At 38.4% G+C, this 25021-nt stretch overlaps 1 protein-coding gene across 1 annotated transcript; it reads left to right on the top strand.

The window, feature by feature from the left end:
• Positions 1–321: 321 nt before the first annotated feature.
• On the top strand, positions 322–24852 carry LOC128659845 (oocyte zinc finger protein XlCOF6-like). Its single transcript, XM_053713422.1, has 3 exons — positions 322–624; positions 20053–20168; positions 21465–24852. The coding sequence occupies exons 2-3, from the start codon at positions 20150–20152 to the stop codon at positions 23489–23491; spliced, it is 2046 nt and encodes a 681-aa protein (XP_053569397.1). The 5' UTR covers positions 322–624; positions 20053–20149; the 3' UTR covers positions 23492–24852.
• Positions 24853–25021: the final 169 nt, after the last annotated feature.

The following is a 25021-nucleotide window of genomic DNA, read 5'->3' as shown; positions in this document are numbered from 1 at the left end:
CGCCCTGCATCGTGGAGCTGTGACGTCACACGCCAACATCTTCGGCATCAGCGCTGCAACCGCTTCCCCAATTCAAGCTGTGAGATTTTTCCTTAAACTTTCTAAATACTTTGTTTACCCTCCAGGTACAGTCTGTAACCTCTTACTTATTTTTCATGCTACTATCTTTTATGCAATAACTGCTACGCATACTTGCCCATAATTCCTGATATATTGTGGTAAAGCTTTATATTTTCATAGTAGCTATTTTTCGTGTTAACACTGTTTCATTTTTCCTTTGGTTATAGTCATGGTTTTTCTGTTGTTCCTCCAGTAATCATTTACTCGATACAGCTATAGAAATATCTAATGCTATTTATCCATATAACAAATTGCAAAGTTTACACTCGGATTCTGACATTACTTATTTTAGTAATCCATGTTATTATCTAGTTTAAACCTTGCTACAAATCCTATTAACTCAGCAGTTGTGATTCATTTATATTTTTTCATACTACAACATAGTATCTTTGACATTACAGAATCAAGAAAAGTTAAGAAGGCGCTCCCAGAATTTATGCATGTACTGTGCATCAGAAGAGCATACTGTCAAGGCCTGTCCCATTCTCCAGAAACAGAATAAGGGTAAGAACTCCCATCCTTTTTATTCCTTAAATGCTGTGTCACACTCTGCAAGCTACTGTAACCTATGCCTTCTCTTGCAGTGGGATCAACTTCGAGTGAACGTTTCAGGGATAATTAACTCTGGTGCTTCTGCCTCTTACATTGATGTGTCTTTTGCCACAAAAAATAAAATTCCACTTATAAAAAAAAAGGCTCCTGTACCTTTAAGGGGAATTGATGGGGAGGATTTGTCCTCTGGACCGGTAATTTATGAAACAATACCATTGCTCCTATCCACACCAGACCACCATAGGGAGTACATTTCCTTTGATGTCATTACATCCCCCGTCTTCCCTCTCATTTTAGGCCTACAATGGTTAAAATTACATAACCCTCTGATTTCATGGTCAGATCTAACTGTAAAGCTTAATTCTGATTACTGCTTATCCACTTGCTACCCTACTCTGCTTTTACAACCACCTCAAATCTCCACTGATCTAGAGATACCTGATGTTTATGCTGACTTTATTGATGTTTTCAGTAAAAAAGAATCTCAAAATCTACCGCCGCATCGTATTTATGACTGCCCTATTGATTTATTACCAGGTGCAGTCATACCTTGCGGTCATGTGTTCCCGTTGTCCAAACCTGAACTGGAACACTTAAAATCATATATTGAGGAAAATCTACAGAAGGGTTTCATCAGACCATCTACTTCCCCCGCTGCGGCCGGTATGTTTTTTGTAAAAAATAAAGATGGCAGTTTAAGACCCATAGTGGACTACCGGCAGCTGAACAAGGTTACTGTCAAAAATCGGTATCCTTTGCCCCTTATTCCAGAGCTAATTGAGCGTTTGGAAGGTGCCAAGGTCTTCACTAAACTTGACCTTCGAGGTGCATATAATCTCGTTCGTATGAGGGCAGGAGACGAATGGCTGACGGCGTTCCGTACTCGTTATGGCTTGTACGAATACACCGTCATGCCATTCGGTCTCTGCAACGCCCCGGCAACCTTCCAACACTTTATTAACGATATTTTCAAAGATATTCTTGACACCTATATTGTAATCTATCTTGATGATATTTTGATCTATTCAAAAACATTAGAAGAACACATAAAACACGTCAGACAGGTATTATCACGCTTACGCTCACATTCTTTATATGCTAAAGCCGAGAAATGTATATTTCATACAAACCAGATCACCTTTCTTGGTTATCAGATTTCTGAATTTGGCATACAGATGGATGACTCAAAAATCACCACCATAAGACAGTGGCCAGAGCCAAGTCATAAGAAACAGGTACAAAGCTTCCTTGGCTTTGCAAATTTTTACCGAAAATTTATAAACAATTTTGCAGCAATTGCCAAAACACTTACCAACCTCACAAAATCAAATACTAAGTTCATCTGGACTGCTGAATCCCAAAAGGCTTTTGATCTCCTAAAACAAAAATTTACCTCTGCACCTATATTACGTTACCCTAACAACCAACTCCAATATGTATTAGAGGTTGATGCCTCCGATTATGCTATTGGAGCTGTTCTTTCACAAAGAGAACACCTAAAGAAACCTCTACATCCCGTAGCTTTTTATTCAAGATGTTTGACGGCTCCTGACTTGCATTACCCCGTGGGTGACAAAGAGTTACTGGCTATCAAGGTTGCTTTTGAACAGTGGCGTCATCTCCTTGAAGGTGTGACATACCCAACCATAGTGTATACTGATCATAGGAATTTACAGTACCTTAAAAGTACGAAAACCCTCACTGCACGACATGTTCGTTGGAATCTGTATTTCTCCAGATTTGATTTCCTTATCACTTACAGACCGGCTAGTAAGAACAAGAAGGCAGACGCTCTCTCACGACTGCCTACTCCCTCCGATCTCTGTCTTCCAAAAGAATCTGTAATCCCAGAGAATAAATACCTGTTGTTTCTCATTGATTCTATTCCATTCCTAAGAGAAGAACAACATAAAGATCAAACTAAGCCTCTTCAACAGTTACAAATGAAACAGATTTCCCTTTATTATTTTGATGAGAAGTTATATGTACCCCCTTCTATCAGAGATTTGATATTACATTCAGCTCATGAATCCTTATTTGTGGGACACACCGGAATCCACAAGACACAAGAGCTTATTAAAAGGAGTTACTGGTGGCCTGATATGAATACCGACATAATGAAGTACATTAACACCTGTTCAGTTTGTGCTACCACTAAAAGATCAAAACATAGGCCCTATGGGTTACTCATGCCTTTACCTACTCCATCACGACCTTGGGCCGACATAGCCTTGGATTATGTCGTTGATCTCCCCAGATCCTCCAATAATACTACTATCCTTGTCGTGGTGGACTTATTCAGTAAGATGATACATCTTATACCGTACCACAAGCTACCTACCGCTGCCGAAACTATACATTTGCTCTTACTACACGTCTTCAGACTTCACGGTCTCCCTCAACGCATTTTAACAGACCGTGGCTCCCAGTTTACTAGTTCTCTCTGGACTGAATTTTGCAAGATTTTCAATATTGACAAAAGACTTTCAACCTCTTATCATCCTCAGACTAATGGTCAGACTGAAAGGTCTAACCAAAGCATTGAACAATTCCTAAGGTCTTATTGTCATTTCGACCAACACTCTTGGTCTCAACATCTGCCCTATGCTGAATTTACCTTCAACAACACAGTACATTCCACAACAAACCAGACTCCATTCTTCATTAACTATGGATTCCATCCAACATTTCAACTACTACCCCAAATCAGTTCACTACCATATATCTCTGATTTAACAAATTCCATCACTTCTAATTTTGCAAAAGTCAGGACCGCTATTGAACAAGCTAAAACCAAACAGAAACTTTATTACGACTTAAGAAGGATGGCTCCACCACGGTACTCCCTTGGAGATCTAGTTTGGCTGTCAACCAAAAACTTACATCTTAATACTCCTAGCAAGAAACTTTCACCATTATTCATTGGTCCTTTTCAGATAACATAAATGAGAATGCAGTTCGGTTACAATTACCTAGCACTCTGAAAATACACCCTACCTTCCATGTTTCCCTACTAAAACCCTACCGTTCTGTACGTGATGCCACTTCACGCCAAAGTATACCTCCTATCTCCATTGATCCCAACATTGAATATGAGGTTAAATCCATACTTGACTCTAGAATGTATAGGGGTAACTTACAGTATCTGATAAGATGGAAAGGCTACACTTCGGAACATGACTCTTGGGAGCCAGCTGTCAATATATCTGCCCCCAGACTCATCTCGCAATTCCATCAACAGAATCCGGATCGTCCTCATCCCTGATCCACGGAGTGGATCATTTAGGGGAGCATCCTGTCACGTTTACATATTGTTTAATAACAACCTGTTACTTGTACTGAGAATATCCCTTTAATTCTCTGATCAATTTACCTGCTATGCTATTTAAGCCTCCTCCCCCCTCTCCACTTTGCTTGTTATTGTTTTCCACTAACCATAGTGTGATTCAAACTGAGCACTAATTTACCTCTTTGGATTTCATCCTAAATTACATCTTTTCGGATTCACCAAACTTATCTTGCTGAAACCAGCCTACATCTTTTGTTACCGGATTGACATTTTTTCCCAAGCCGTTGCTGTCAGCCTACTTCATTCAGCCTAATCCTCCGCCCTGCATCGTGGAGCTGTGACGTCACACGCCAACATCTTCGGCATCAGCGCTGCAACCGCTTCCCCAATTCAAGCTGTGAGATTTTTCCTTAAACTTTCTAAATACTTTGTTTACCCTCCAGGTACAGTCTGTAACCTCTTACTTATTTTTCATGCTACTATCTTTTATGCAATAACTGCTACGCATACTTGCCCATAATTCCTGATATATTGTGGTAAAGCTTTATATTTTCATAGTAGCTATTTTTCGTGTTAACACTGTTTCATTTTTCCTTTGGTTATAGTCATGGTTTTTCTGTTGTTCCTCCAGTAATCATTTACTCGATACAGCTATAGAAATATCTAATGCTATTTATCCATATAACAAATTGCAAAGTTTACACTCGGATTCTGACATTACTTATTTTAGTAATCCATGTTATTATCTAGTTTAAACCTTGCTACAAATCCTATTAACTCAGCAGTTGTGATTCATTTATATTTTTTCATACTACAACATAGTATCTTTGACATTACAAGGAGTCACAGAAGCTAGAGAAGGAGCGGAGAGGTTATGTAGCAGAGCAGTAATCTGGTTAAGCTTGGAATCCAAAGATTGCAAATGAGCAGAATGATTTCCCAGAAGTTGCCCTTGTAGAGCCACAGCCCTGGATAACTCATCAGGGTCCATATTATGGCCCGTTTGTACTGTCAAGTTAGGAAAAGTCCAGAAGAAGACCCAAATGCTACGGCGAACTTAAACAACATCCTTGCACTCTGAGTTTAATCTAGGACGTGATCCCACGACAACCTCTAAAAAACAATGTACTCACAATATGGAGCAGGGTTAGCCTGCGTCCAAAGTAATTCAAGATATCAGCCAAATAGACTTCTGAGTAAGGAACTGGTTACAGGAAAAGTCTTCCACAGAATCAGGAGAGCAGGGATAGTCACTTATACTCAGACAGAGGAAGGGTAAACAAGAAACAGTTAATAATGCAGGAGTAGGTAACTTGTTATCAGGCAGTTTGAGGGTTAATACTGTGTAGTCAGTCCTTGAAGAGTTTGGCAACAGGTTATCAGGCAGTTTGTAGGTTTATACTGAATAGGCAGTACATGCAGAGTTAGATAACAGGATAACAGGTAGTTTGAGGGTAAATACAGATTAATCAGTACTTGCAGGGATTGGCAACAGGTTGTCATTCAGTTTGAGAGTTTCACAGAATAGACAGTCTTTGCAATGTTTGGCAACAGGATATCAAGCAGTTTGAAGGTTTACACTGAATTACAAGTATTTGCAGAGTTTTGGCAACAGGTAAACATGCAGTGTGAGAGTTTCACAGAATAGACAGTCTTTGCAATGTTTGGCAACAGGATATCAAGCAGTTTGAAGGTTTACACTGAATTACCAGTATTTGCAGAGTTTTGGCAACAGGTAAACATGCAGATAGAGAGATTCGCAGAATAAATAGTACTTGCAATGTTCGGCAACAGGTTATCAGGAAGTTAGAGGATTAACCCAGGATAGTCAGTCTTTGCAGAGTTTGGCAGTTAGAGAGATTCCACAGAGAAGTCCTCACAGGAGCCACAAAGAGAAACAAACAAACGGGCACTGAGGAAACAGGAAGCCCGGAATAAAAAGCCTGGTAGTGACATCATCAGGAAGGGGCGGCTCAGACTACCTGTCAATCAAGCACACAGAGAGGACAGCTGGAGCTTCCCAGCGGCTGAGTGTGACACGTACTACTATTCCTACGGCAGATAGTACTTCTTTTAAGGATCCTTTAGATAGGAAGCTTGAATCCTTTCTAAAGAAGGCTTATTTATGTTCAGGTAATCTTCTTAGACCTGCTATTTCTTTGGCTGATGTTGCTGCAGCTTCTACCTTCTGGTTGGAGGCTTTAGCGAAACAAGTGTCAGACCATAATGCTTATAACATTGTTAAACTTCTTCAACATGCTAATAACTTTGTGATGCCATTTTTGATATCATTAGGATTGATGTCAGGTATATGTCTTTTGCTATTTTAGCTAGAAGAGCTTTATGGCTTAAGTCTTGGAATGCAGATATGACTTCTAAGTCAACGTTGCTTTCTCTTTCTTTCCAAGGTAATAAATTATTTGGTTCTCAGTTGGATTCAATAATTTCAACTGTTACTGGGGGGAAGGGAGCCTTTTTGCCTCAGGGCTGCTAATCGTTTTCGTTCCTTTCGTCAGAATAAGGAACAGAAGCCTGACCCTTCCCCTAAAGGAACAGTTTCCGTTTGGAAACCTTCTCCAGTCTGGAATAAATCCAAGCCTTTTAGAAAGTCAAAACCAGCTCCCAAATCCGCATGAAGGTGCGGCCCTCATTCCAGCACAGCTTGGTAGAGGGCAGGTTACGATTTTTCAAAGATGTTTGGACCAATTCGATTCAAAGTCTTTGGATTCAGAACATTGTTTCTCAAGGGTACAGAATAGGTTTCAAGGTAAGACCGCCTGTGAGAAGATTTTTCATCTCACGCATTCCAGTAAACCCAGTAGAGGCTCAGGCATTTCTGAAATGTGTTTCAGACCTGGAGTCGGCTGGGGTAATTGTGCCAGTTCAAGATCTGGAACGGGGTCTGGGGTTTTACTCAAATCTGTTCATTGTACCAAAGAAGGAGAATTCTTTCAGACCAGTTCTGGATCTAAAAATATTGAATCATTATGTAAGGATACCAACATTCAAAATGGTGACTATAAGGACTATTCTGCCTTTTGTTCAGCAAGGGCATTATATGTCTACAATAGACTTACAGGATGCATATCTTCATATTCCAATTCATCCAGACCACTATCAGTTCCTGAGATTCTCTTTTCTAGACAAGCATTACCAGTTTGTTGCTCTTCCTTTTGGCCTAGCAACAGCTCCAAGGATCTTTTCAAAGGTTCTCGGTGCCCTTCTCTCTGTAATCAGAGAACAGGGTATTGCGGTATTTTCTTATTTGGACGATATCTTGGTACTTGCTCAGTCTTTACATTCTGCAGAATCTCATACGAATCAACTTGTGTTGTTTCTTCAAAGACATGATTGGAGGATCAATTTACCAAAGAGTTCCTTGATTCCTCAGACAAGGGTAACCTTTTTGGGTTTCCAAATAGATTCAGTGTCCATGACGTTGTCTCTAACAGAAAAGAGACGTCTGAAATTGGTTTCAGCTTGTCGAAACCTTCAGTCTCAATCATTCCCTTCGGTAGCTTTGTGCATGGAAATTCTAGGTCTCATGACTGCTGCATCGGACACGATCCCTTTTGCTCGTTTTCACATGAGACCTCTCCAGCTTTGTATGCTGAACCAATGGTGCAGGGATTATACAAGATATCACAATTAATATCCTTAAATCCCAATGTTCGAACTTCTCTGACTTGGTGGTTGGATCACCATCGTTTAATTCAAGGGGCCTCTTTTGTTCGTCCAACCTGGACTCTGATCTCAACAGATGCAAGTCTTTCAGGTTGGGGAGCTGTATGCGGATCTCTGACTGCGCAGGGGGTTTGGGAATCTCAGGAGGCGAGATTACCAATCAACATTTTGGAACTCTGTGCGATTTTCAGAGCTCTTCAGTTCTGGCCTCTTCTGAAGAGAGAATCGTTTATTTGTTTTCAGACAGACAATGTCACAACTGTGGCGTATGTCAATCATCAAGGTGGGACTCACAGTCCTCAGGCTATGAAAGAAGTATATCGAATACTATGGGCGGAATCCAGCTCCTGTTTAATCTCTGCGGTTCACATCCCAGGTATAGACAATTGGGAAGCGGATTATCTCAGTCACCAGACGTTACATCCGGGCGAATGGTCTCTTCACCCAGAGGTATTTCTTCAGATTGTTCAAATCTGGGGACTTCCAGAAATAGATCTGATGGCTTCTCATCTAAACAAGAAACTTCCCAGGTATCTGTCCAGATCCAGGGATCCTCAGGCAGAAGCGGTGGACGCGTTGTCACTTCCTTGGAATTATCAACCTGCTTATATCTTTCCGCCTCTAGTTCTTCTTCCAAAAGTGATTTCTAAAATCCTAATGGAGCGTTCGTTTGTACTGCTGGTGGCTCCAGCATGGCCACACAGGTTTTGGTATGCGGATCTCGTTCGGATGGCCAGTTGCCAACCTTGGACACTTCCATTAAGGCTAGACCTTCTATCTCAAGGCCCATTTTTCCATCAGGATCTCAAATCATTAAATTTGAATGTATGGAGATTGAACGCTTAATACTTAGTCATAGAGGTTTGCCTGATTCAGTGATTAATACTATGTTACAGGCTCGTAAATCTGTGTCTAGAAAGATTTATTACTGAGTTTGTAAGTCTTACATTTCTTGGTGTTCTTCTCATAAATTCTCTTGGCATTCTTTTAGAATTCCTAGAATTTTACAGTTTCTTCAGTATGGTTTGGAAAAAGGTTTGTCTGCAAGTTCCTTGAAAGGACAAATCTCTGCTCTTTCTGTTCTTTGTCACAGAAAGATTGCTAATCATCCTGATATTCATTGTTTTGTACAGGCTTTGGTTCGTATTAAGCCTGTCATTAAGTCAATCTCTCCTCCTTGGAGTCTTAATTTGGTTCTGAGGGCTTTACAGGCTCCTCCATTTGAACCTATGCATTCTCTGGATATTAAATTACTTTTTGGAACGTTTTGTTCCTTTTGGCCATCTCTTCTGCTAGAAGAGTTTCTGAGTTATCTGATCTTTCTTGTGAATCTCCTTTTCTGATTTTTCATCAGGATAAGGCGGTGTTGCGGACTTCATTTAATTTTTTACCTAAAGTTGTGAATTCTAACAACATTAGTAGAGAAATTGTTGTCCCTTCATTGTGTCCTAATCCTAAGAATTCTCTGGAGAGATCTTTACATTCTTTGGATGTAGTAAGAGCTTTGAATTATTATGTTGAAGCTACTAAAGATTTCAGAAAGACTTCTAGTCTATTTGTTATCTTTTCTGGTTCTAGGAAAGGTCAGAAGGCTTCTGCCATTTCTTTGGCGTCTTGGTTAAAGTCTTTGATTCATCATGCTTATGTTGAGTCGGGTAAATCCCCGCCTCAAAGGATTACGGCTCATTCTACTAGGCCAGTTTCTACTTCCTGGGCGTTTAGGAATGAAGCTTCTGTTGATCAGATTTGCAAAGCAGCAACTTGGTCTTCTTTGCATACTTTTACTAAATTCTACCATTTTGATGTTTTTTCTTCTTCTGAAGCAGTTTTTGGTAGAAAAGTACTTCAGGCAGCTGTTTCAGTTTGATTCTTCTGCTTATAATTTCATTTTTTTTTCATTATAAGATTAAAACTTTTTGATTTGGGTTGTGGATTATTTTTTCAGCGGAATTGGCTGTCTTTATTTTATCCCTCCCTCTCTAGTGACTCTTGCGTGGAAGTTCCACATCTTGGGTATCTGCTATCCCATACGTCACTAGCTCATGGACTCTTGCCAATTACATGAAAGAAAACATAATTTATGTAAGAACTTACCTGATAAATTCTTTTCTTTCATATTGGCAAGAGTCCATGAGGCCCACCCTTTTTGTGGTGGTTATGATTTTTTTGTATAAAGCACAATTATTCCAATTCCTTGTTTGATGCTTTCGCTCCTTTCTTATCACCCCACTTCTTGGCTATTCGTTAAACTGAATTGTGGGTGTGGTGAGGGGTGTATTTATAGGCATTTTGAGGTTTGGGAAACTTTGCCCCTCCTGGTAGGAATGTATATCCCATACGTCACTAGCTCATGGACTCTTGCCAATATGAAAGAAATGAGTTTATCTGGTAAGTTCTTACATAAATTATGTTTTTCTACTTAAAGGGACATGAAACTCAGTGTTTTTCATTATTAAAATAAAACATTAACAGATTTAATAATTGAAGTAAATAGTTTTTTAGATTTAAATAATAAAAGTTTGAATGTAACTTTGTTGTCCCTTTTAATGTGTTTCAAAGACTTCTTATACAATTATATCAAATATAAAACGTATGGAAAAATTCACATTTTGGTTTATTTTTATATCTGAAATAGCTGGTTCTTTCTAATTTATTTCCATTATCAAATTCTTTTAAAGTACAGCTTATGTGGCACCAGCTCCTACTTAGCATATGCAGGAGTTCACGTTATATAAAAATATAAGTCTGTTATTGGCTGATCACTGTCTACTGCTCTTTAGAAATTCATAGCATGTTTATTGTATTGTTAGTATGCATCTGTTCATTTTGTTACTGTATATTTTATGATCCTTTTAAATTGGTTTAGCTTGCAAGAGAACATATCTAATTATGTTATCACTCTATGTAAACACAAGGGTTTCTCCGTCATAGATAACAATTGAAAATAAACATTTTAGTGCCTATCTCTCACATACCCTTTAGTTGTGTGATTTAAAGGGACAGTGAACCCAAATTTGTTATTTCATGATTCAGATATAGCATGCAATTTTAAGCAAATTTCTAATTTACTCCTATTATAAATTTTTATTCGTTCTCTTGCTATGTTTATTTGAAAAAGAAAGCATCTAGGTTGTTTTTTTTTTGGTTCAGATCTCTGGACTACACTTTTTTATTGGTGGAAAAATGTATCCACCAATCAGCAAGAACAACCCAGGTTATTCACCAAAAATGGGCCGGGATCTAAACTTACATTCTTGCATTTCAAATAAAAATACCAAGAGAATGAAGAAAATTTGATAATAGGAGTAAATTAGAAAGTTGCTTAAAATTTCATGCGCTATCTGAATCACGAAAGAAAAAAAATTGGGTTCAGTGTCCCTTTAAGATAACGCAGTACAGACCAAGAGAAGTTAAAGGACTGGGGGTGGAGCACATGACAATTACAAAATGTCTGACAGTGAGATTAGTAGGAAGTACAATACCAATACTGCAGTATTAGATTTAACTTACATTTAAACAACTCTTATTCAACATTTCTTTTCTGGAGAAAATATTGATTGTATCTATTATGTCAGGGTACAGGTAAATAACATTTATATAATATATATATATATATATATATATATATATATATATGTACTGGCATGGATATGTGTTGATAGGACAGGGGAGTGTGTTTATGTATGAAACCACATTTTTATCAGGTGTTATTAAAGTAGGATTGAAATTCTGATGTCAGGATTTAACTGAAAAAAAACCACGATTGGAATACACATCTCAATATTTAAATTGCAGACAGGATATCTCCAGAAAATTTAACACTAAAACATTGTTGTTTTTTTTCTCTCACCACTTGATGAGATTAGATTTTTTTCAAACAAAGATACACATGGTGCCTAGATCAAGATACATGCCCATATATGGGTTTCCTCCAACGGAAATGCCGATCCGTCTGGGAAGATATTTGAAGATACAAACATTTTCCAAGGGAACTGTGGTTTAGCAGTCATGTGTAAATTGTCCCCTGTGGAGTGTTTCCTTGTACAGAGAACAAGCAAATTAGCATTTACAGTCTTTGTATGGCACAAATAAAAATAAATATATCTTGCAAAGGAATGATGCCAATTTTTCATGTGTGTTTGTTTGAAATAATTCAAATAACCCATATATGTATATATTGAGCCGGGACATATTATATTAATGGGGTAATTGCTGTATTGAATATATATGAAAAATAAAGTCAAACCTGTAATAGATTAAAAGGCAATGCAATAAACCCATTGTTAACAGACAGCATAGAAATGAATACATTGTGTGTATATATACATGTACATATATTTAGACAACATATTATATTAAATAAATAATTGCTGTATTGAATAATAACTACATTTATAATATTGCAAATAGACATATGAATGCATAAATAATTTCTAACAATTATTTCTATTGCAGGCATCAATTCATATATTCAGAATTTGTTAGAAATGGAAACATGCTGTATTTGCATGAATGCAATGTCAGGATTTTAAATGTTATCAATCTGGAATAATTAGCAGTATTAATTTGCTTTAATATAGTATGATTTTGGAGACACATGATGTTTCATATCAAAATATTTAGAAAATTGATATGATACTACCCCTTCTAAAATTAATATTTTAATTTATTGATGCAATGTTATAGTATTGTTTAAACTAATCATTGTATGGGATAACTGTTTAGAAATGATTAAATGTATTGCTGTGTCTGTTTTGTGTTGTCTGCTGCCCCCTGATGGACAAGGTCCGGTGTTGCGATACAGGTATTACAGCCAGGAGATGATTGGCTGTTAAAGAATGCATCTCCTTGGCAACATACATTCACAGGGTGAACCAATCAGAAGGGACAAGCACGTGGGCGTAACCAAACAAGATTTCCAATGATTATATAACAGGAAAGTTAAATGTAAGGAGGACAGTTTTTTGTGATTTGCAGAGACTGGTGATTGATAACTGGCAGCCATACTTGGAACACAGTCACTTAAAGCAAGGTGCTAAAACTAACCTTGATCTATGCAAAATAACTTTCCTTCAAATGAGGAGATCTAAAGATATTTTTAAAAGACTGAAATACAATTTGGTTCAAACTGGTGAAGTATAATTTCTCCAACATAGGTGTGTCCGGTCCACGGCGTCATCCTTACTTGTGGGATATTCTCTTCCCCAACAGGAAATGGCAAAGAGCCCAGCAAAGCTGGTCACATGATCCCTCCTAGGCTCCGCCTTCCCCAGTCATTCTCTTTGCCGTTGTACAGGCAACATCTCCACGGAGATGGCTTAGAGTTTTTTAGTGTTTAACTGTAGTTTTTATTATTCAATCAAGAGTTTGTTATTTTAAAATAGTGCTGGTATGTACTATTTACTCTGAAACAGAAAAGAGATGAAGATTTCTGTTTGTAAGAGGAAAATGATTTTAGCAACCGTTACTAAAATCGATGGCTGTTCCACACAGGACTGTTGAGAGGAATTAACTTCAGTTGGGGGAACAGTGAGCAGACTTTTGCTGCTTGAGGTATGACACATTCTAACAAGACGATGTAATGCTGGAAGCTGTCATTTTCCCTATGGGATCCGGTAAGCCATTTTATTACAGACAGTAAATAAGGGCTTCACAAGGGCTTTTTAAGACTGTAGACATTTTCTGGGCTAAATCGATTTATATATAAACATATTTTATACTCCATAGCCTTGAGGAATTATTTTAATCTTGGGAATTTTGTAAAATAACCGGCAGGCACTGTATTGGACACCTTATTCTCTAGGGGCTTTCCCTAATCATAGGCAGAGTCTCATTTTCGCGCCTGTATTGCGCACTTGTTTTTGAGAAGCATGACATGCAGATGCATGTGTGAGGAGCTCTGATACATAGAAAAGACTTTCTGAAGGCGTCATTTGGTATCGTATTCCCCTTTGGGCTTGGTTGGGTCTCAGCAAAGCAGATACCAGGGACTGTAAAGGGGCTAAATATAAAAACGTTAAGGGTTAAAGCTTCCAAATTTGGTGTGCAATACTTTTAAGGCTTTAAGACACTGTGGTGAAATTTTGGTGAATTTTGAACAATTCCTTCATACTTTTTCGCAATTGCAGTAATAAAGTGTGTTCAGTTTAAAATTTAAAGTGACAGTAACGGTTTTATTTTAAAACGTTTTTTGTACTTTGTTATCAAGTTTATGCCTGTTTAACATGTCTGAACTGCCAGATAGACTGTGTTCTGAATGTGGGGAAGCCAAGGTCCCTTCTCATTTAAATAGATGTGATTTATGTGACACAAAATTTAGAGAAAATGATGCCCAAGATGATTCCTCAAGTGAGGGGAGTAAGCATGGTACTGCATCATCCCCTCCTTCGTCTACACCAGTCTTGCCCACACAAGAGGCCCCTAGTACATCTAGCGCGCCAATACTCCTTACTATGCAACAATTAACGGCTGTAATGGATAATTCTATCAAAAACATTTTAGCCAAAATGCCCACTTATCAGCGAAAGCGCGACTGCTCTGTTTTAGAAAATACTGAAGAGCATGAGGACGCTGATGATATTGTTTCTGAAGGGCCCCTACACCAGTCTGAGGGGGCCAGGGAGGTTTTGTCTGAGGGAGAAATTTCAGATTCAGGGAAAATTTCTCAACAAGCTGAACCTGATGTGATTACATTTAAATTTAAGTTGGAACATCTCCGCGCTCTGCTTAAGGAGGTGTTATCCACTCTGGATGATTGTGAGAATTTGGTCATCCCAGAGAAACTATGTAAAATGGACAAGTTCCTAGAGGTCCCGGGGCCCCCCGAAGCTTTTCCTATACCCAAGCGGGTGGCGGACATTGTAAATAAAGAATGGGAAAGGCCCGGTATACCTTTCGTCCCTCCCCCCATATTTAAAAAATTGTTTCCTATGGTCGACCCCAGAAAGGACTTATGGCAGACAGTCCCCAAGGTCGAGGGGGCGGTTTCTACTCTAAACAAGCGCACCACTATACCCATAGAAGATAGTTGTGCTTTCAAAGATCCTATGGATAAAAAATTAGAAGGTTTGCTTAAAAAGATGTTTGTTCAGCAAGGTTACCTTCTACAACCAATTTCATGCATTGTCCCTGTCACTACAGCCGCGTGTTTCTGGTTCGATGAGCTAGAAAAGGCGATCACTAGTAATTCTCCTTCTTATGAGGAGATTATGGACAGAATCCGTGCTCTCAAATTGGCTAATTCTTTCACCCTAGACGCCACTTTGCAATTGGCTAGGTTAGCGGCGAAAAATTCTGGGTTTGCTATTGTGGCGCGCAGAGCGCTTTGGTTAAAATCTTGGTCAGCGGATGCGTCTTCCAAGAACAAATTGCTTAACATTCCTTTCAAGGGGAAAACGCTGTTTGGCCCTGACTTGAAAGAGATTATCTCTGATATCACTGGGGGCAAGGGCCACGCCCTTCCTCAGGATAGGTCTTTCAAGGCCAAAAATAAACCTAATTTTCATCCCTTTCGTAGAAACGGACCAGCCCCAAGTGCTACGTCCTCTAAGCAAGAGGGTAATACTTCTCAAGCCAAGCCAGCCTGGAGACCAATGCAAGGCTGGAACAAGGGAAAGCAGGCCAAGAAACCTGCCACTGCTACCAAGACAGCATGAGATGTTGGCCCCCGATCCGGGACCGGATCTGGTGGGGGGCAGACTCTCTCTCTTCGCTCAGGCTTGGGCAAGAGATGTTCTGGATCCTTGGGCGCTAGAAATAGTCTCCCAAGGTTATCTTCTGGAATTCAAAGGGCTTCCCCCAAGGGGGAGGTTCCACAGGTCTCAATTGTCTTCAGACCACATAAAAAAACAGGCATTCTTACATTGTGTAGAAGACCTGTTAAAAATGGGAGTGATTCATCCTGTTCCATTAGGAGAACAAGGGATGGGGTTCTACTCCAATCTGTTCGTAGTTCCCAAAAAAGAGGGAACGTTCAGACCAATCTTAGATCTCAAGATCCTAAACAAGTTTCTCAAGGTTCCATCGTTCAAAATGGAAACCATTCGAACAATTCTTCCTTCCATCCAGGAAGGTCAATTCATGACCACGGTGGATTTAAAGGATGCGTATCTACATATTCCTATCCACAAGGAACATCATCGGTTCCTAAGGTTCGCATTCCTGGACAAGCATTACCAGTTCGTGGCACTTCCGTTCGGATTAGCCACTGCTCCAAGGATTTTCACAAAGGTACTAGGGTCCCTTCTAGCGGTGCTAAGACCAAGGGGCATTGCAGTAGTACCTTACTTGGACGACATTCTGATTCAAGCGTCGTCCCTTCCTCTAGCAAAGGCTCACACGGACATTGTCCTGGCCTTTCTCAGATCTCACGGATGGAAAGTGAACGTAGAAAAGAGTTCTCTATCTCCGTCAACGAGGGTTCCCTTCTTGGGAACAATAATAGACTCCTTAGAAATGAGGATTTTTCTGACAGAGGCCAGAAAAACAAAACTTCTAAACTCTTGTCAAATACTTCATTCCGTTCCTCTTCCTTCCATAGCGCAGTGCATGGAAGTAATAGGTTTGATGGTAGCGGCAATGGACATAGTTCCTTTTGCGCGCATTCATCTAAGACCATTACAACTGTGCATGCTCAGTCAGTGGAATGGGGACTATACAGACTTGTCTCCGACGATACAAGTGAATCAGAGGACCAGAGATTCACTCCGTTGGTGGCTGTCCCTGGACAACCTGTCACAGGGGATGAGCTTCCGCAGACCAGAGTGGGTCATTGTCACGACCGACGCCAGTCTGATGGGCTGGGGCGCGGTCTGGGGACCCCTGAAAGCTCAGGGTCTTTGGTCTCGGGAAGAATCTCTTCTACCGATAAATATTCTGGAACTTAGAGCGATACTCAATGCTCTCAAGGCTTGGCCTCAGCTAGCAAAGGCCAAGTTCATACGGTTTCAATCAGACAACATGACGACTGTTGCGTACATCAACCATCAGGGGGGAACAAGGAGTTCCCTGGCGATGGAAGAAGTGACCAAAATCATTCAATGGGCGGAGACTCACTCCTGCCACTTGTCTGCAATCCACATCCCAGGAGTGGAAAATTGGGAAGCGGATTTTCTGAGTCGTCAGACATTACATCCGGGGGAGTGGGAACTCCATCCGGAAATCTTTGCCCACATTACTCAACTGTGGGGCATTCCAGACATGGATCTGATGGCCTCTCGTCAGAACTTCAAGGTTCCTTGCTACGGGTCCAGATCCAGGGATCCCAAGGCGACTCTAGTAGATGCACTAGTAGCACCTTGGACCTTCAAACTAGCTTATGTATTCCCGCCGTTTCCTCTCATCCCCAGGCTGGTAGCCAGGATCAATCAGGAGAGGGCATCGGTGATCTTGATAGCTCCTGCGTGGCCACGCAGGACTTGGTATGCAGACCTGGTGAATATGTCATCGGCTCCACCATGGAAGCTACCTTTGAGACGAGACCTTCTTGTTCAAGGTCCGTTCGAACATCCGAATCTGGTCTCACTCCAACTGACTGCTTGGAGATTGAACGCTTGATCTTATCAAAGCGAGGGTTCTCAGATTCTGTTATTGATACTCTTGTTCAGGCCAGAAAGCCTGTAACTAGAAAAATTTACCACAAAATATGGAAAAAATATATCTGTTGGTGTGAATCTAAAGGATTCCCTTGGGACAAGGTAAAAATTCCTAAGATTCTATCCTTTCTTCAAGAAGGATTGGAGAAAGGATTATCTGCAAGTTCCTTGAAGGGACAGATTTCTGCCTTGTCTGTGTTACTTCACAAAAAGCTGGCAGCTGTGCCAGATGTTCAAGCCTTTGTTCAGGCTCTGGTTAGAATCAAGCCTGTTTACAAACCTTTGACTCCTCCTTGGAGTCTCAATTTAGTTCTTTCAGTTCTTCAGGGGGTTCCGTTTGAACCCTTACATTCCGTTGATATTAAGTTATTATCTTGGAAAGTTTTGTTTTTGGTTGCAATTTCTTCTGCTAGAAGAGTTTCAGAATTATCTGCTCTGCAGTGTTCTCCTCCTTATCTGGTGTTCCATGCAGATAAGGTGGTTTTACGTACTAAACCTGGTTTTCTTCCGAAAGTTGTTTCTAACAAAAACATTAACCAGGAGATAGTCGTGCCTTCTTTGTGTCCGAATCCAGTTTCAAAGAAGGAACGTTTGTTGCACAATTTGGATGTTGTTCGCGCTCTAAAATTCTATTTAGATGCTACAAAGGATTTTAGACAAACATCTTCCTTGTTTGTTGTTTATTCTGGTAAAAGGAGAGGTCAAAAAGCAACTTCTACCTCTCTCTCTTTTTGGATTAAAAGCATCATCAGATTGGCTTATGAGACTGCCGGACGGCAGCCTCCTGAAAGAATCACAGCTCATTCCACTAGGGCTGTGGCTTCCACATGGGCCTTCAAGAACGAGGCTTCTGTTGATCAGATATGTAAGGCAGCGACTTGGTCTTCACTGCACACTTTTACCAAATTTTACAAGTTTGATACTTTTGCTTCTTCTGAGGCTATTTTTGGGAGAAAGGTTTTGCAAGCCGTGGTGCCTTCCATTTAGGTGACCTGATTTGCTCCCTCCCTTCATCCGTGTCCTAAAGCTTTGGTATTGGTTCCCACAAGTAAGGATGACGCCGTGGACCGGACACACCTATGTTGGAGAAAACAGAATTTATGTTTACCTGATAAATTACTTTCTCCAGCGGTGTGTCCGGTCCACGGCCCGCCCTGGTTTTTTAATCAGGTCTGATAATTTATTTTCTTTAACTACAGTCACCACGGTATCATATGATTTCTCCTATGCAAATATTCCTCCTTTACGTCGGTCGAATGACTGGGGAAGGCGGAGCCTAGGAGGGATCATGTGACCAGCTTTGCTGGGCTCTTTGCCATTTCCTGTTGGGGAAGAGAATATCCCACAAGTAAGGATGACGCCGTGGACCGGACACACCGTTGGAGAAAGTAATTTATCAGGTAAATATAAATTCTGTTTTTCCTAATTTTTATATATAAAAGGTTATTGGTAGAAACATAGTCAATTTATAGTAAATAGATTTAAAGAGAGCAGTCTGTATTTTTAGTAGTATTTTATAGCCTATGTATTATTAAACAAATCCTTGATGCTAAATTGTTTTATCTGTACAGATATAGAGTTATAATTCAGAGTATGATTGTTGGCACAAATAATATATACAATTTCTGATGTTTTAATAGAAGTGTATATTGTACTATTGTTTAAATTAGCACTGTAAATCGTATTGCTGAATGTTTGTAGCTGCTACCTTAAAGGGACATTATACACTCATTTTTTCTTTGCATAAATGTTTTGTAGATGATCTATTTATATAGCCCATGAAGTTTTTTTTATTTAAATAAATGTATAGTTTTGCTTATTTTTAAATAACATTGCTCTGATTTTCAGACTCCTAACCAAGCCCAAAGTTTTATGTGAATACCGTCAGCTACCTTCTCCAGCTTGCTGCTGTTTGTGTAAAGGGTCTTTTCATATGCAAAAGAAGGGGGAGGGGGGAAGTGTCTTATTTGCCACTTGCAGTGGGCTTTCCAGCTACCTTTTCAACAGAGCCAAACTGACAGCAAGTTTTAAAACAGTTTTATACTGGATTTTTATATCAGTATCTGTGCATCTTATTCTTTATAGTAGTGTCTATTACATGCAGTTATATGAAAATGAGTGTATACTGTCCCTTTAAGTCTCATTGTAATATTTTAAATGCAGCTCTGAATGAAAGGCTGGTTTTAAAGGTAAACTTGTATGAACTCTGCATAGTATATTTTAAATTGTTTTTTTAACGCATATAATATTGACTCATATTCTGGTATTACAAATATATTCCAATGTGTTCATAGATATTAACTAATAAAAAGAATTCAGGTATTTATATTAATATTATTGGTTTCTAGTAGATGCATAATTGATTGTGGGTTTAGTTTAAAGAAAGATTGTTAAAAATATATTAAGTTATAACCCTGCCATATACTCATATATTATTGGGAGAGCACTACTGAAATTCTTATAAATATACTGAAACTATTTGCTGCTCTTTCATATAACTGATATAATATATTTGTAAGGTTGTGCTATGTCCCACTCATAAATAGATTGTCTAATCCTGAGCTTATATTGTAAAGTTCTGGAAAGATCAATACTTATGGACCAATTATAGCACCCACAGAGTACTAATTATAACACCCACAGAGCTAACTGTACTAAATGCTTGTGCTGATTCAATAGCACATATGTAATAACCTAAACAGCTGATCTGTATCACATGAATTGTTATGTGTGCCTTTAATTATACCATAGTACAGTTAATCTGAACCATTATTTATTATTATCTGTCTAAACCATTTAATATACTTTTTACAGACACAGCCAGAGCACTGAGAGATATCAGGTATTTCTGTAACTGGAGTGAATAAGGGAACCTTCTTGCAGACCAAAGATATTGGAGCCTGTTATCAGCATGAACTCATATGTGTTAGGTGAGTAAAATAGATATTAAACTGACTTTAATTACTGGGAAAATAGAATAGATCACTCATTAAACAAATATAAACTATTATATTTATATCTGCGTATTTAAGTACATTTGTGTCAGTGATGTTATAAAGAAGGAGCAACTCCCATTGGGCTGAGGAGGAGGGTAAAAAATACTACTCCCCCCTCTGTCCTTTTAGACAGATCATGTCCAACAACTGCCTAATCTCACCCCCAGACCTGGCTCTGTACTCAGAACACTGGCAACTCCACCTTCCCCTGCCCTGACCCAGCTCATGGAACACCCATAACTACACTTATGCCTACATTGTTCCCATGTGTGAGACACCCACAACTCCCCCAGTGCTCCCCAGCCCAGAATCACCACTGATTTATGTGCTTAATTTTACAGTGAGTATTATTAAATGTAATACAGTTTTTAGTTGTTTATATAAATCAAACAACCACAATCACAAGCTAAGAAGTAGCATAAGATCATTGCTCCTTAGCATCTCAAAATATCTCACACTGATGATTAGTCTGTGAGGATTAAGACATCATATTCTCACCCAGCTGGTTAAAGGGACACTCAGGTCAAGTTAAATTTTCATTATTCAGATACAGCATGCCATTTTAAACAACTTTCCAGTTTACTTCCATTAAAAAAAATGTGCACAGTCTTTTATATTTACACTTTTTGAGTCACCAGCTCCTAATGAGCATGTGCAAGAATTGACAGACTATACGTATATGCATTTGTGATTGGCTGATTGCTATCACATGGTACAGGGGGAGTGGAAATATACATAACTTTGAAATTTGCTAGAAAAAAATCTACTCATTTGAAAGTCAGAGTAAATGCTATTGTATTGTATTGTTAAGTTGTATTTGTAGATTATGCAAATCCACTGTGTTTACTGGTCCTTTAAGCATGAGCGGGCAGACTTTTCTGTGCACTTGCTTATGCAATGTTAAATGAGGTTGGAAGTTGACACCTATGTTGCCCAGAAAACAGATGTATTTGTTCTCTGGCTGAGAACATTATCCACTTGCACCTTATTTAATGTGGCCCTTTAACTTTTTATCATCAATGACCTAGTTTATTATGAAATAGAAATATTTGTATTGTTTGCCTTTTTATTTGAATTTGTGCTTTACAGGTAAATACATTGAAAAATAAACAAAAAACAGAAGACATTTTATTGAGTATGAATGAATAAAAATACTTTTTTAATAAGATGGATTGTATTATAAAGAATAAAATGTATTTATTTTTCTTTATTCCATTTCTTTTTATGTAGACAAACACCTGAATAGTTCTTATCCATCCTTCACTACAGGAAGCATCAGAATAATACCACAAACTCCTAAAGTCTTAGACACCAATAACTATTCACAAACATTGGGGATATCACAGCAAATAGTTAAAGACGATGTTGAATTGGCAGGAACTGGGCAGCAATCATTATGTACAGAGAGTAATTTAGTCATCAAACAAGAGGACAACATTTATGCCTTATCTAGTGAAATTGATATCCCAGAAGATAAACCACACACATTTACTGAGTTTTCAAAACATATTAAAGAAGGGAAAAGTCTACAGTCTAACCAAATGATTCATACAAAGGAGAAATATATCACATGTACAGAATGTGAGAAAATCTTCAAATTGAAGTCAAATCTTTTAAAACACCAGAAAATTCACACTGTTGAGAAGCCTCACACATGTGCAGAGTTTGTCAAATGTTTTATACAAATGACAAAACGTATAGGTCATGAGACGACCCACACAGGGGAAAAAACGTTCACATGTATAGAGTGTAGAAAAAGTTTTACACATAAGAGTGGTCTGAAAAAGCATGAAAGGATTCACACAGGAGAAAAGCCTTTCACATGTACAGAGTGTGAAAAAAGTTTTACAATAAAGAGTGATCTGAAAAAGCATGAAATGATTCACACAGGAGAAAAGCCTTTCACATGCACAGAGTGTAGAAAAAGTTTTACACATAAGAGTGATCTGAAAAAGCATGAACGGATTCACACAGGAGAAAAGCCTTTCACATGTACAGAGTGTGGAAAAAGTTTTACAATAAAGAGTGATCTGAAAAAGCATGAAAGGATTCACACAGGAGAAAAGCCTTTCACATGTACAGAGTGTGGAAAAAGTTTTACAGAAAAGGGTAGTCTGAAAAATCATGAAAGGATTCACACAGGAGAAAAGCCTTTCACATGTACAGAGTGTGGGAAATGTTTTACAATAAAGAGTAATCTGAAAAAGCATGAAAGGATTCACACAGGAGAAAAGCCTTTCACGTGTAAAGAGTGTGGGAAATGTTTTACACAAATAAATAGTCTGAAAACTCATAAAAGGATTCACACAGGAGAAAAGCCGTTCACATGTACAAAGTGTGGGAAATGTTTTACACAAATAATTAGTCTGAAAATTCATGAAAGGAGTCACACAGGAGAAAAACCTTTCATTTGTGCAGAATGTGGGAAAATGTTTGCAGACAAGACAACTTTCCAAAGACACCAACTTATTCACACAGGGGAAAAAACGTTCACATGTACAGAGTGCGGAAAAAGTTTTACAATAAAGAGTCATCTGAAAGAGCATGAAAGGAGTCACACAGGAGAAAAGCCGTTCACATGTACAGAGTGTGGAGTACAGTTTTCACAAAAGTGTAATCTCATAACCCACAAAAGGATTCACACAGGAGAAAAACCTTTCATTTGTGCAGAATGTGGGAAAATGTTTGCAGACAAGACAACTTTCCGAAGACACCAACTTATTCACACAGGGGAAAAAACGTTCACATGTACAGAGTGTGGAAAAAGTTATTCACGAATTGGTGATCTGAAAATTCATGAAAGGAGTCACACAGGAGAAAAGCCGTTCACGTGTACAGAGTGTGGAAAAAGTTTTACAATAAAGAGTCATCTGAAAGAGCATGAAAGGAGTCACACTGGAGAAAAGCCGTTCATGTGTACAGAGTGTGGAGTACAGTTTTCACAAAAGTGTAATCTCTTAACCCACAAAAGGATTCACACAGGAGAAAAACCTTTCACATGTACAGAGTGTGGAGTACAGTTTTCACAAAAGTGTAATCTCTTAACCCACAAAAGGATTCACACAGGAGAAAAACCTTTCATTTGTGCAGAATGTGGGAAAATGTTTTCAGACAAGACAACTTTCCGAAGACACCAACTTATTCACACAGGGGAAAAGCCGTTCACATGTAAAGAGTGTGGAAAAAGTTATTCACGAATGGATATTCTGAAAACTCATGAAAGGATTCACAAAGGAAGAAACCTTTCACATATTTAGAAGCTGGAAAAAAGTTTCTATGCAGGTCAGGTATCACAAAACACAAACTATTTACACACAAAAGAAACTTTATAAACAGTGTAGAAACATTTTCTGAGTATCCTAAAGAGTATAAACTCTTAAAATAGAAGAGTCAAGAAAGGATCCTATTGTAAATAATAGTTTCTAATTCCCAGTTACAAAAGCCACTACAATGATTGACATCTGGGAGATATATTTAATGTGCACATCATGTGGATAAACCTTTTCTTATAGCAATAGATGCTTAGCATTGTTCACGTTATATACAAGAGGAATTACTGAGGGGAAACTGATTTTATTTCATGAGACACAATATCAGTAACCGGTACATACGTGATCATTCACCCCAAAGCACCCCCAGTGTTGTTTATTAATATGCCAGTGTTAGGAGTTGTACGTTTGTTTTACATAGGGGAGGAAATAATTACATTTACAGAATAAAGGAGTCTTTATATGAATAGAATGTTAAAGAATTATATAAACAAGAATATCAGTCTCAAATGATTGACATCTGAGAGATATTTAATGTGCACATCATGTGGATAAACCTTTACTTATAGCAATAGATACTTAGCATTGTACATGTTATATACCAGAGGAATTACTGAGGGGAAACTGATTTAATTAATGAGACACAATATCAGTAACACAAATTGATTGATCAAGCAATGTAATGAAATGAGAGCAGGTTTAAAGGGACAGTCAACACCAGAATTGTTGTTGTTTTATAAGATAGATAATCCCTTAATTACCAATTCCCCAGTTTTGCATAACCAACACAGTTATAATTATACACGTTTTACCTCTGTAATTACCTTGTATCTAAGCCTCAACAGACTGCCCACTTATTTCAGGACTTTTGACAGACTTGCATTTTAGCCAATCAGAGCTGTCTCCATGGTAAATTCATGTGCATGAGCATAATGTTATCTATATGAAACACGTGAACTAATGCCCGCTAGTGGTGAAAAACGATCAAAATGCATTTAGATTAGAGGCGACCTTCAAGGTCTAAGAAATTAGCATATGAACCTCTTAGGTTTAGCTTTCAACTAAGAATACCAAGTGAACAAAGCAAAATTGGTGATAAAAGTAAATTGGAAAGTTGTTTAAAATGACATGCCCTATTTGAAACATGAAAGTTTTTTTGGACTTGACTGTCCCTTTAAATAAGATGAAGATGTCACTTAGAAGGTGGATCTGTATAAGTTAATGGTGGAATAGTGTAGTTTGTATACAGCATATGTTACACATTGTTTGCATTTATTAAGTAATGCTCCTTTTGACTATATAACGATATACAACATTTTTACAATAAAATAAAAGAATATTGGAATCCAGACCAGCATTTCGTGTTTTTTTTGTTTAATTAGAAATACAATATCACAGAATATTTAGGAATACATCATTAAAGACAGAAGGCAAACCTGACACTCAAGGTTCAGTTAATTCAGTTAGAGCAACAATTTTACCTAACTTTCTAATTTATTTTTTGTTCTCTTGGTATCC

The sequence above is a fragment of the Bombina bombina genome, chromosome 5, assembly GCF_027579735.1.
Source record: "Bombina bombina isolate aBomBom1 chromosome 5, aBomBom1.pri, whole genome shotgun sequence".
Classification (NCBI taxonomy): Eukaryota; Metazoa; Chordata; class Amphibia; order Anura; family Bombinatoridae; genus Bombina; species Bombina bombina.
The sequence above is the reverse complement of the archived record's forward strand: the minus strand, read 5'-3'. Positions and strand labels throughout refer to the sequence as shown.